Source organism: Lipotes vexillifer, unplaced genomic scaffold, assembly GCF_000442215.2.
Source record: "Lipotes vexillifer unplaced genomic scaffold, Lipotes_vexillifer_v1.1 scaffold138, whole genome shotgun sequence".
NCBI lineage: Eukaryota > Metazoa > Chordata > Mammalia > Artiodactyla > Lipotidae > Lipotes > Lipotes vexillifer.
Genome location: NW_006797971.1, coordinates 2,533,317 through 2,546,752, shown reverse-complemented (window position 1 = coordinate 2,546,752; position 13,436 = coordinate 2,533,317). Strand labels below are relative to the sequence as shown.

The window sequence follows — 13,436 nt, the reverse complement described above, 5'->3', positions numbered from 1 at the left end:
TCGCTTCATCTTCTGTACAGTTCCAAATGGAATGCAATGCCCAAGGTTTCCTTCTTGGTCTCCTTTTCATCCTTTCACTTTACCCCTTGAGGATCAGGTCCCACCACATGGCTGCTCTTGCAAATTTCTCAATTGTCAGATCTCAGTTTAAATATAACCACTTTTTATACGTCTTCCCTAGCAGTCATATCTAAATATGAGTTTTTCCCTTCCCCACCAAACACACATGCACCATGAGTCTCTAACACAGCATCTTGTTTCCTTCACAGTACTTATCATAATTTAAATATATTTGTTTACGTGTTTCTTGTCTTTCTCCTCAATAAGCACACAGACCACATCTGGTTTGATTACCACTGTATACCTGGCACACGGAAGACACTTATTAAGTAACCATCAAATGACTAAATGATTTATTCTTTTCCATTGCTTCAATTCTTTCTTATCTACGAATGGTTTTAAAGCCTATTGCCACCTCCAGCCTGTATCCAGACTTCCAAATCCATATTTTTAATAGCCTGCTGGACATTTCAATGTGAAATGTCACACCACATCTAAAATTCAACATGCCCCAAATTCCCAACATGCCCATAATTCATATTCTAACATTTTATTTACATCACACTATGTTAATATCTCAAATAAAACATAAAATACAATCTGCTGTGTTCTTATTTGTATATGATAAGGCCTTATTTTCCTACTGGAATTTGAAGTTACCTAAGGTTGGAAATGACAATGTGTTCATCTTTGTATCTGTCTTAGCATATCACTCAGAGTGTTGTATAAAGCGGGTACTGAGAAAACATTTGCTGTTAAGGCATTGCTTCCAGCATTTCAAAACCAACCAAATGTTGATTTACCTTCCAGCCCCAGGCTCTGTCATTGCTATGGCACCAATACATTTCCCTGCAGTCATCTGGGGGATGAAGTGCTTAATCTGTTCTTCTGAGCCATAGTTTGCAATATAGGGCATGACAATATCCGAATGAAGACTAAAACCTGGGCCTGTGCAATTCGAATATGCTCTTAGAAAGCAAAAAGAGAAGACATTTTAAGGCACAACATAGTTATTTTGTTCTCTTTTTAGTTCTTTGATTTCTCAATTAGAAAACAACAACAAAGTACTAAAGGTCCTATCACATTATGTGGTAATAGATTGTCTCCCTGCAAACCTTTGAAGTTTCTGAAGGTTTTCTCTCTTTTTTTTTTTTTTACTAACCTTTTAATTTCTGGCTCTAACAGTGCTCTAGCAGAGCTCAATGATCACTTATGTAATGAAATAAAAGATAAAACGTTTTAAAAAATTTACCACCTATAACTGTATTACCCTAACATAGTAACTATTTTCATTTTAGCAAATGACCTTTGCCATAGGATATACGTATTCTAATATAACTGCAGTCATGGTATAAATTTTGTACTTACAAAATTTATCACAATAAATAGCTGCAAAATATTACAAACTGCTTATGTACTACAATATACTTTTTCATTGTCCTACAGCTGGACATTAAGATTGCTTCCAAACTTGGGGAATTATGATCTAACATGGCAATGATGTTTGTATGTAGATATTATTTTTTATATTGGGTTGGCAAAAGGTTCCTTTGGTTTTTAAGTAAAAATAAAAGATAAATTTTTCATTTTCACCATGAACTCTATTGAACAACATATTTACCCTTTTGTTCCATTACCTTCTGCCATTTTTCAGGCAACTTCATAATTCCATCTTCCCAAAACTTTTTATCTTTTTGAGCAAAGAACTGTTCCAGGTGCCTTTTACAGTCTTCCAAGGAATTGAAATTTTTTTCCATTAAGAGAATTTTGTAAAGACCTAAATAAATGGAAATCGAAGGTGCAATGTCTGGTGAATACGGCGGAGGAATCAGAACTTCCCAGCCAATCTGTAAAAGTTTCTGCCTGGTCATCAAAGAAACACGCAGTCTTGTGTTATCCTGATGGAATATTATGCTTTTTCTCTTAACTAATTCCGGACACTTTTTGTCAAGTGCTGCTTTCAGTTGGTCTAACTGGGAGCAGTACTTTTTGGAATTAATCGTTCGGTTTTCTGGGAGGAGCTCATAATAGATGACTCCCTTCCAATCCAACCATATACACAACATCACCTTCCTTGGATGAAGACTGGCCTTTGGTGTGGTTCGTGGTGGTTCATTTCGTTTGCCCCATGATCACTTCCGTTCCACATTATTGTACAGAGTCCACTTTTCATCGCCTGTCACAATTTGTTTTGATAACGGAATGTTTTCTTTAGGTCTAGGTAGAGAATCACATGAAGAAATATGGTCAAGAAGGTTTTTAGTGCTTAACTTACGTGGAACCCAAACATCAAAGTGATTAACATAAGAAAGCGGGTGCAAATGATTTTTCTTTTTTCTACGAATTTTCTTTACATTTCCACTCGGCTTTAATGTATTTTTTTTCGTATTAGTTATCCATTATATACACATCAGTGTATACATGTCAATCCCAATCACCCAATTCATCCCACCACCCCAGTAGTGGGATTGCTGGGTCATATGGTAATTCTATTTTTAGTTCTTTAAGGAACCTCCATACTGTTCTCCATAGTGGCTGTATCAATTTACATTCCCACCAATAGTGCAAGACGGTTCCCTTTTCTCCACACCCTCTCCAGAATTTGTTGTTTGTAGATTTTCTGATGATGCCCATTCTAACTGGTGTGAGGTGATACCTCATTGTAGTTTTGATTTGCATTTCTCTAATAATTCGTGATGTTGAGCAGCTTTTCATGTACTTCTTGGCCATCTGTACATCTTCTTTGGACAAATGTCTATTTAGGTCTTCTGCCCATTTTTTGGATTGGGTTGTTTGTTTTTTTAATATTGAGCTGCATGAGCTGTTTATATATTTTGGAGATTAATCCTTTGTCCGATGATTCATTTGCAAATATTTTCTCCCATTCTGAGGGTTGTCTTTTCGTCTTGTTTATGGTTTCCTTTGCTGTGCAACAGCTTTGAAGTTTCATTAGGTCCCATTTGTCTATTTTTGTTTTTATTTCCATTACTCTAGGAGGTGGATCAAAAAAGATCTTGCTGTGATTTATGTCAAAGAGTGTTCTTCCTATGTTTTCCTCTAAGAGTTTTATAGTGCCCGGTCTTACATTTAGGTCTCTAATCCATTTTGAGTTTATGTTTGTGTATGGTGTTAGGGAGTGTTCTAATTTCACTCTTTTACATGTAGCTGCCCAGTTTTCCCAACACCATTTATTGAAGAGACTGTCTTTTCTCCATTTTATATCCTTGCCTCCTTTGTCATAGATTACTTGACCATAGGTGCGGGGGGTTATCTCTGGGCTTTCTATCATGTTCCATTGATCTATGTTTCTGCTTCTGTGCCACTACTATATTGTCTTGATTACTGTAGCTTTGTAGTATCATCTGAAGTCAGGGAGTCTGATTCCTACAGCTCTGTTTTGTTCCCTCAAGACTGCTTTGGCTATTCAGGGTCTTTTGTGTCTCCATACAAATTTTAAGATATTTTGTTCTAGTTCTGCTAAAAAAGGCCATTGGTAATTTGATAGGGATTGCATTGAACCTGTAGATTGCTTTGGGTAGTATAGTCATTTTTACAATATTAGTTCTTCCAATCTAAGGACATGGTATATCTCTCCATCGGTTGGTATCATCTTTAATTTCTTTCATCAGTGTTTTATAGTTTTCTGCATACAGGTCTTTTGTCTGCCTAGTTAGGTTTATTCCTAGGTATTTTATTCTTCTTGCAACGGTATATGGGAGTGTTTCCTTAATTTCTCTTTCAGATGTTTCATTAGGAATACAAGAGATTTCTGTGCATTAATTTTGTATCCTGCTACTTTACCAAATTCAGTGACTAGCTCTAGTAGTTTTCTGGTGGCCTCTTTCAGATTCTCTATGAATAGAATCATGACATCTGCAAACAGTGACAGTTTTACTTCTTCTTTTCCAATTTGGATTCCTTTTATTTCTTTTTCTTCTCTGATTGCCGTGGCTAGGACTTCCAAAACTATGTTGAATAATAGCGCTGAGAGTGGACATCCTTGTCTTGTTCCTGATCTTAGAGCAAATGCCTTCAGTTTTTCACCATTGAGAATGATGTTTGCTGTGGGTTTGTCCTATATGGCCTTTATTATGTCGAGGCAGGATCCCTCTATGCCCACTTTCTGGAGTTTTTTTATCATAAATGGTGTTGAACTTTGTCAAAAGCTTTTTCTGCATCTATTGAGATGATCTTATGATTTTTCTTCTTCTATTTGTTAATATGGTGTACCACATTGACTGATTTGCGTATATTGAAGAATACTTGCATCCCTGGGATAAATCCCACTTGATCATGGTGTATGATCCTTTTAATGTATTGTTGGATTCTGTTTGCTAGTAGTTTGTTGAGAATTTTTGCTTCTATATTCATCAGTGATATTGGTCTGTAATTTTCTTTTTTTGTAGTATCTTTGTCTGGTTTTGGTATCAGGGTGATGGTGGCCTCATAGAATGAGTTTGTGAGTTTTCCTTCCTCTACAATTTTTTGAAAGAGTTTGAGAAGGATGAGTGTTAGCTCTTCTCTAAATGTTTGATAGAATTCACCTGTGAAGCCATCTGGTCCTGGACTTTTGTTTGTTGGAAGATTTTTAATCACAGTTTCAATTACTTGTGATTGGTCTGTTCATATTTTCTATTTCTTCCTGGTTCAGTCTTGGAAGCTTATACCTTTCTAAGAATTTTCCATGTCTTCCAGGTTATCCATTTTATTGGCACAGAGTTGCTTGTAGTATTCTCTTAGGATGCTTTGTATTTCTGCGGTGTCTGTTGTAACTTCTCCTTTTTCATTTCTAATTTTATTGATTTGAGTCCTCTTCCTCTTTTTCTTGATGAGTCTGGCTAATAGTTTATCAATTTTGTTTACCTTCTCAAAGAACCAGCTTTTAGTTTTATTGATCTTTGCTATTGTTTTCTTTGTTTCTATTTCATTTATTTCTGCTCTGATCTTTGTGATTTCTTTCCTTCTGCTAACTTTGGGTTTTGTTTGTTCTTCTTTCTCTACTTCCTTTAGCTGTAAGGTTAGATAGTTTATTTGAGATTTTTCTTGTTTCTTGAGGTAGGCTTGTATAGCTACAAACTTCCCTCTTAGAACTGCTTTTGCTGCATCCCATAGGTTTTGGATCGTCATGTTTTCATTGTTATTTGTCTCTAGGTATTTTTTGATTTCCTCTTTGATTTCTTCAGTGATCTCTTGGTTATTTAGTAACTTATTGTTTAGCCTCCATGTGTTTGTGTTTTTTACATTTTTTTCCATATAATTGATTTCTAATCTCATAGCATTTTGGTCAGAAAAGATGCTTGATATGATTTCAATTTTCTTAAATTTACTGAGGCTTGATTTGTGACCCAAGATGTGATCTATCCTGGAGAATGTTCCATGTGCACTTGAGAAGAAAGTGTAATTCTGCTGTTTTTGGATGGAATATCCTATAAATATCAATTAAATCTATCTGGTCTATTGTGTCATTTAAAGCTTGTGTTTCCTTCTTAATTTTCTGTTTGGATGATCCGTTCATTGGTGTAAGTGAGGTGTTAAAGTCCCCCACTATTATTGTGTTACTGTCGATTTCCTCTTTTAGAGCTCTTAGCAGTTGCCTTATGTATTGAGGTGTTCCTATGTTGGGTGCATAAATATTTACAACTGTTATATCTTCTTCTTGGATTGATCCCTTGATCATTATGTTGTGTCCTTCTTTGTCCCTTGTAATAATCTTTATTTTAAAGTCTATTTTATCTGATATGAGAATTGCTACTCCAGCTTTCTTTTGATTTCCATTTGCATGGAATATCTTTTTCCATCCCCTCACTTTTAGTCTGTATGTGTCCCTAGGTCTGAAGTGGGTCTCTTGTAGACAGCATATATATGGGTCTTGTTTTTGTATCCATTCAGTAAGCCTGTGTCTTTTGGTTGGAGCATTTAATCCATTCATGTTTAAGGTAATTATCAATATGTATGTTCCTATTACCATTTTCTTAATTGTTTGGGGTTTGTTTTTGTAGGTTCTTTTCTTCTCTTGTGTTTCCCACTTAGAGAAGTTCTTTTAGCATTTGTTTTAGAGCTGGTTTGGTGGTGCTGAATTCTCTTAGCTCTTGCTTGTCTGTAAAGCTTTTGATTTCTCCATCGAATCTGAATGAGATCCTTGGGTAGAGTAATCTTGGTTGTAGATTTTTCCCTTTCATCACTTTAAGTACATCATGCCACTCCCTTCTGGCTTGTAGAGTTTCTGCTGAGAGATCAGCTGTTAACCTTATGGGAGTTCCCTTGTATGTTATTTGTCGTTTTTCCCTTGCTGCTTTCAATAATTTTTCTTTGTCTTTAATTTTTGCCAACTTGATTACTATGTGTCTCGGCATGTTTCTCCTTGGGTTTACCCTGTGTGGGACTCTCTGCGCTTCCTGGACTTGGTTCGCTATTTCTTTTCCCATGTTTCGGAAGTTTTCAACTATAATCTCTTCAAATATTTTCTCGGGTCCTTTCTCTCTCTCTTCTCCTTCTGGGACCCCTATAATGCAAACGTTGTTGTGTTTAATGTTGTCCCAGAGGTCTCTTAGGCTCTCTTCATTTCTTTTCATTCTTTTTTCTTTATTCTGTTCCGCAGCAGTGAATTCCACTATTTTTTCTTCCATGTCACTTTTCCATTCTTCTGCCTCAGTTATTCTGCTACTGATCCCTTCTAGTGTATTTTTCATTTCAGTTATTGTATTGTTCATCTTTGTTTGTTTGTTCTTTAGTTCTTCTAGGTCTTTGTTAAACATTTCTTGCATCTTCTCGATCTTTGCCTCAATTGGTTTTCTGAGGTCCTGGGTCATCTTTACTATCATTATTCTGAATTCTTTTTCTGGAAGGTTGCCTATCTCCACTTCATTTAGTTGGTTTTCTGGGGTTTTATCTTGTTCCTTCATCTGGTACATAGCCCTCTGCCTTTTCATCTTGTCTATCTTTCTGTGAAATGTGGTTTTTGATCCACAGGCTGTAGGATTGTAGTTCTTCTTGCTTCTGCTGTCTGCCCTCTGGTGGATGAGGCTATCTGGTGCAAATGATTTTCAACCCTTGATTTGAATGTTTTGAGTATGTCGGCTATCTTCCAGGTGGTATAACATTTATTGTTCTCAACTAATGTCTCAATTTGATCGCTATCAACTTCAACTGGTGTATCTGACCGGGGAGCATCGTCCAGCGAGAAATCTCCAGTACGAAACTTTGCAAACCACTTTTGACACATTCGATCAGTCACAACACCTTCTCCATACACTGCACAAATCTTTTTTTTGTGTGCTTCAGTTGCATTTCTACCTTTCATGAAATAATAAAGCATAATATGCCAATAATGTTGCTTCTTTTCTTCCACCTTCAATATTAAAATGGCTACACAAAAATTCACCAATTTTAATAAGTCTTTTTTTAAATGCACGCTAATATGACAGCTGTCACAATATAATCTAACAAAATATTCTGAATGAAGTTGAAGACAACTAAGTGCTACTAGAGCCATCTTATGGAAAAAAAAACCAAACAAACTTTTTGGCCAACCCAATATTTAAGAGCAGAAATACTTTCATTTTTTATGTATCCATGCTTTTAATCTCCAAGGCATTTATTGTTCCAATATACAACATCACCAAGAGTATATGAATGTGTCACTTTCACTGCAACCTTGTCAGCACTGGTTATGATTTTTCATTTTCACTAACTTTTGTACTCAAAATGATACCTCCAGATTAATTTATTTTGCATCTGATTGGTAGTAAGGATAAACTTTTTTCATCTAAAAAACCTATTTTCATTTCTTTTTTGATGAATTGCTGGTTCAAATCTTTTGCCCATTTATCAGCTGAAATCTTCATTTGTTCTTATGTATGAAACAGATACATGGGTCAATTAGAAATGAAGCACCTATTTTAACAACTTAAAAGAGGATTTTCAATCTTATAAGATTAGAAAACAGTTTAAAATCATCACTCAGAAAAGTGAACTGACGAAACAAGACTCAACTTCAAATGCTTTCATACTTACTGCTCCTCCCAAACAACAGCTGATGAGTACAAGTCCCCCCCAATGCCACCATGATGCTCTGCAATATTGACACCAAGCAGTCCTTGTTTTCCAGCTTTTTCCCAAAGCTCCCTACTCACTTCTCCAGCTTTCTCCCATCTGCAAGTAACAAACATTTTAAAATCAGAAAAATGTTTTTCATATTATTTAAATGGCCACATATTGAATTTATGAATGATTTTGTTCAGGAATCGTCCCTTAATTTAAGGTAATTAAAAAGAGGGTGCTCTCACACCCTGTGACAATAGCACGGCCCAACAAGTAAAAGAAAGATTCCTCTTTCCCAGGAAAGACTCAGTCATTGAAAAGCCTTGGACTCGTTGTTTACTCTAGCCCTCCTAACCTCCTTTTCCTCTCCATGAAAGTGCTCTCCTTCCCTTGCTGAGCAGCGACTTGCACATAGATCCCCATGGTTGTGGACCATAAACCCATTTTTTGCAGGAGAAAAAACTGGCAGTCGATTAGGTCAACATATTTTTTAACTGTATATTTTAAAACTCATTTAAGAAGCTTTGAACTAGTTTAAGAATCCCGTAATCTTACAGTATTATCCTGAAGAGTGGTTAAAATGTTAATAAAGCTCTGAACACAGTACTTTTTCTAGAGAACAATGAAGAGCATTCTAGGAAACGGTCCTTCTTGGACTTCTAACGTGCATTACTTTCAAAGAAAATGTGTGACTTACTCTGCGTGATGAGGAATCACTTCTTCTTGAAAAAACTTCCTTACACTTTCCCGGAAAATGTCATGTTCTGAAGAGAAGATTCTTCTAATTCCTATATCTGTTAATTTTTTAGCAGAAGGAGTTTCTAGACGTTCCTCCCCTCCAGAATGAGAACATCTTAAAAATATACATACATTATGAAAATTAAGTGAATTGTTACTCTTCACATCCAAATTAAAAGTCACTGAACAACATGAAAGAAAGAGTCTGAAATTTGACAAACTGGTTCAAATTTGAGCAGCAGCACTTTAGGATCTATCTCGATTGGATGAGACTAAGAAGTAGTTTACCATTATTCAACTCAGGCTTCACTTCCAAATCCCTAAAGAGGATGTCACGCCTAGAACTAATCACATGTTTGAGCTGAAGTAGAATATAGAATAGTACTGTATGGTGATGCCAATTAAATAATGTAAAATTCAAATAGTACAATAGAATAATACTGATAAGTTTTCACGTAATGTACAATTTTTAAAACAATGTAACCTCCCCCATTAATAGTTTATCCAGAGTCATACAATTTCAAATGGCAGGTGTATAGGATGCAAACTGTGTTGACTTTTATTGCCACATTACAATCTGGGTGTAAAGCAAAATCAAAGTGCCCACCAGTCTCTGTAGGGATTAGTCCAGAATTATTCAAAATCTTTGGAAACTGACCTTTCCTCTCCCCGCACCTCCCCACTCCCCATATTAAGCTTAAAAAGACACTGCTCTGTAGTTCCTTTTGTTCAATGGTCTTCAGATCGCCCCCTGCCCTGGCCGGGGGTATGCCTGAAAAGATTTTGAAACTCTGTGTACCACTTTGTACATTTTTAAGCTCACATCTAAAAAACTTTTTATCATATATATAAATATCGCCAAAAGATGTTTTTCTGTTTTGCATCATATTGTTTTGGGTTTCTCTCTTCCTTAGTTGGACCCTGACCTGATCTGATCCTATCCTGTCCTTTCCTTCCCTTTTCTTTCTCTTCCTCTTCTTCTTCTTAGTCCAGAAAAGACCCAGTCTTGTTTATTGGCAATTAGGCTATTTCAGTCTTTTTCCCCCTGAAATGGATTATTCTTTTCCAGTTTATATATCTTTTCTTAATGCAATGGACTGAATTGTGCCTGCCCCCTCCTCCAACCCAATTCATGTTGAAGCTCAGACTCCCAATGTAATGGTATTTGGAGATATGGCTTTGAGGAGGTAATTACAGTTAAATGAGGTCATAAGTGTGGAGTCCTAAACCAAGAGGCTTGGCTTACATTATAAAAAGGGGAAGAGAAAGATATAGCTCTGTGTGCACACAACAAGGAAAGGCCTAGTGAGGACATAGGGAGAAGGGGGCCATCTACAAGCCAGGAAGAGAGTTCTCACCAGCAAATGAACTGGCCAGCACCTTGATCTTGGACTATCCAGCCACTAGAATTATGAGGAATAGATTTCTGTTGTTAAACCATCCAGTCTATAGTATTTGGGTATGGAAGCCTGAGCTGATTAATACACTTAATATGTATTTTGTTTCATTTTGCTTTAGACTTATCTTTTATATACAACTTTTAGTTGAGTTTTATTTGTTAATACAATCTGAAATGTCTTTTAAGTGGTAACCTTTAGCTGAGAACTTTTAATATTACATTTTTTATACCTGGTCTGCCTTTTATCTTCATGTTTTTCTGGTTTGCTACTCTGTCAGCCAAATCATCATTTTTAATAGCTTATTTATTCATTTAGCCAACAAATACTTTCTGAGTGCCTAATATGTACTAGGAACCATTCAGGTAACTTGGGATACAACAGAGAGCAAGGGCCCCTTGCACACCACTGTAATGTTACAGTAAAAGAGACTAAAATCTACTTCATCTTATATTGAAATGACTTGTTCCAATTTCTTTATAATGCACACATTAGTCCATACTTGGGATTTTTCCTCAAGGAAAAAAATGTTCTGAGACTAGGGAACTGGAGCTCTAAGACACTGAATCATTTGTCAACGTAATTAGTAAATAATAGAGTGGAACTTATATCCAAGTCTGCCTGGATCTTAAAATTTTATATCCCATGTAACATTAAAGAAATCTCTGGAACATTTCTAAGTAAAACACACCAAGACACAGGAAAGTGAAAGAAGTGCGAGAAAGAACAGAGATTTTCAGATCAGTCAAAAGTGTTCAAGAGAGAACATGTAGAGGGAAGAAAATCAAAACACTTGGCAGTAAGTTTGTTGGAATATCCATTTTTTGTCAAGACTAAGGAACCCGTACAAAATAAATCAGTCCTTTTTCTCCCCATAAAAACCAGGAAATCTGTACTGAATAAATTGTCCATTGTTTTCCTAAAGCATTAAACTGCTACTCATCTAACAAGCTAGGCTCTAATTATAATTATTATCATTATTTTTAAAGCCTCATTTACATTATAAAAGGGAGACGGTCTCTGCCAGCACCTTCAGGTAGGGAGCTGGTTATAAATACACAATTTTGGGCCTCATCCCAGGCCAAATGAATCAGTCTGTACATTTGACACTTGAAACACACAGGGGTTAGGGACGCCCAACCTCCATGCAGTTGAAAATCCATGTATACCCCACCGTCAGCCCTCCATATTTGTGCTTCCTCCAGAGCACGGTTCTGCATCCTCAGATTCAACCAAGCCTGGATTGTATAGTACTGTAGTATCTACGATGGAAAAAAATTCCCATGTGAGTTGACCCTCACGATTCAAATACATGCTGTTCAAGGGTCGACTGTATTTTAATAACATTCCTAAGTGATTCATATGCACATTAAAGTTTAAGAAGCCTGTTATAATAAAACTAGAGTCTCTGACCTATTCAGAGGGTCCCTCAGGTCCTCCTTTTTCCAATATTCTTCCTATACTTCAACCAAAATAACTTATCACAATTGACAATGCAGAAGCAGGTATGAAAATCAGACTGTCTAATATTAAGCCAGACATTAAGGGACCTACAAAAATGTAAAACAATGTCACTCATCTCACTTCTTTTTTGGAAAAGTTATTTTTCATAAAGATGTTATTTATGTTAACATGTAATGAGTTACTTTTACGTAAACTAAATATTTGTAACATTTCCCAGTTTTGTAGATATCTATTGACATCAATGTCCATAAATAAAACTCACATAAACAAAAGATCTTGGAGGTCCTCTAATTTTAACAGCACAAAGGAGTCCTGATACCAAAAAATTTGAGCATCACTGTCTTATGAAGTTCGGAGAAGAGCTTAGAAAAGTATGTGTATCCGAATGTAAAGTCACTCCTCGGTGAAGCCTTCCCAGTCCTCACGAGCAGCAGTTTTGTTTCCCCCTCCCATAGCATCTTAGAGTTACCCTAAGGCCACCATGAGCTAATTTATCCATCCTGTCACTCTCATTAAATAGGGAATCCTCGGTGCTTCCAGCTTGTTTATCCAATGACTGTATTTGAGGTGTCAGAACGGTACAGGAAGCTTTTGATCTTATAAACACTACCTTAATAGTCACTGAGCCACTTAGAAACTCTCTCCATTAATTCCTCTGCATTTACTTAATTAAAGGATTTGTTAAATCTCAAGTTAATTTCATTGTCTAACGGGCCGTCGCCAGGTATTTCCTGTTCCAGGATGTCTTCTCCATGACACTTCTCTAGGTCAGCATCGCTGCAAGTGCTTTTCTCAAGATCTGGGAGGCGGTGGAAGTCCAGCTCCCAAGTTCACTATGGGGCGGTGCCTTTTTGCCACGTATCTAACTGGGCCAAAGGTCGTAGCTCCAACTCTTGCAACTGTGGCCAAGGGGTGACTCCCCGCCCTCGCCTCGCAGGAACTCTTCCAAATGCAGACTCACGGTGCCGACCACAGGCCTCAGAACCAGACGGGTTGGATTGGGGCCAGAGAGGGAGAATTTAGGGACGCCCCCCTCCTTCGGCTGTCCCCGCGTTGAAGCTGCTAGACCAGCGACCCCGCGCTCGCCCCAGTGGGTCCGACCCAGGTTCTGGGAGCCAAGGGGCAAGGCCCAGCCCCTTCTCCCACCCTCTCTAGCCCCAACAGCTCAGCCCAAGTCCCGGGGGCCGATGCAGCCGGCCTCTCAAGCGCGCGCCGGCTGGTTCCCAGCCCCCAGGAGCGGTGTGCGTGTCGCGGCCCGGCCCTGCAGCCTCCCGGCTGGCGCAGCTGAAGCGGGGCGGGCACTCACCTCGAGGCCGGCGGCACGCTCGGCGCACAGCGGCCGCCCCACAAGCGTAGGGCCCTGCGGAGGAGGCGTGTGGCCATGGCTGGGACAGCGAGGGGTGGCAGGGGCGACGGACTCGTCTTCTCGGTGACTCCGAGCGCGCAAGGCCAGGCGCCGGGCCAGCGGACTGTCCCCAGGACCTTCCTCCGTGCAGTCCCGCCGGAAAAACGTCGCGCAGCCGCCCTGGTAAATGCGCCCTGGGCGCCCTTCCGGAGCCCGGAGCCGCGATCTCCTGTGGCCCGGCGGGTGGCGTGTCGCCGAGCGTTGGGACACGCCCCTCTCTAGAATCTTACCAATGGAAAGATCCTAAACGCAAAACGGTTCAACTTTTCCCTGCGGCGTTTTTGTATATCTAAGCTGTTCTTTTTCTTTTCTTTCTTTTTTTTTTTTTTGTT

The 13,436-nt window shown here is 38.3% G+C and overlaps 1 protein-coding gene across 1 annotated transcript in view; it reads right to left on the bottom strand.

The window, feature by feature from the left end:
- Positions 1–13,082, bottom strand: part of ACADL (acyl-CoA dehydrogenase long chain) — a 37,449-nt gene extending 24,367 nt beyond the window's left edge. The window contains exons 1-4 of the mRNA XM_007470018.1: positions 13,006–13,082; positions 8,798–8,953; positions 8,074–8,211; positions 864–1,028 (exon numbers count right to left, since the gene is read on the bottom strand). Of these exons, the coding sequence (XP_007470080.1) occupies positions 864–1,028; positions 8,074–8,211; positions 8,798–8,953; positions 13,006–13,082 (536 nt within the window). The remainder of the gene's footprint in view (positions 1–863; positions 1,029–8,073; positions 8,212–8,797; positions 8,954–13,005) is intronic.
- Between the last annotated feature and the right edge of the window lie 354 nt (positions 13,083–13,436).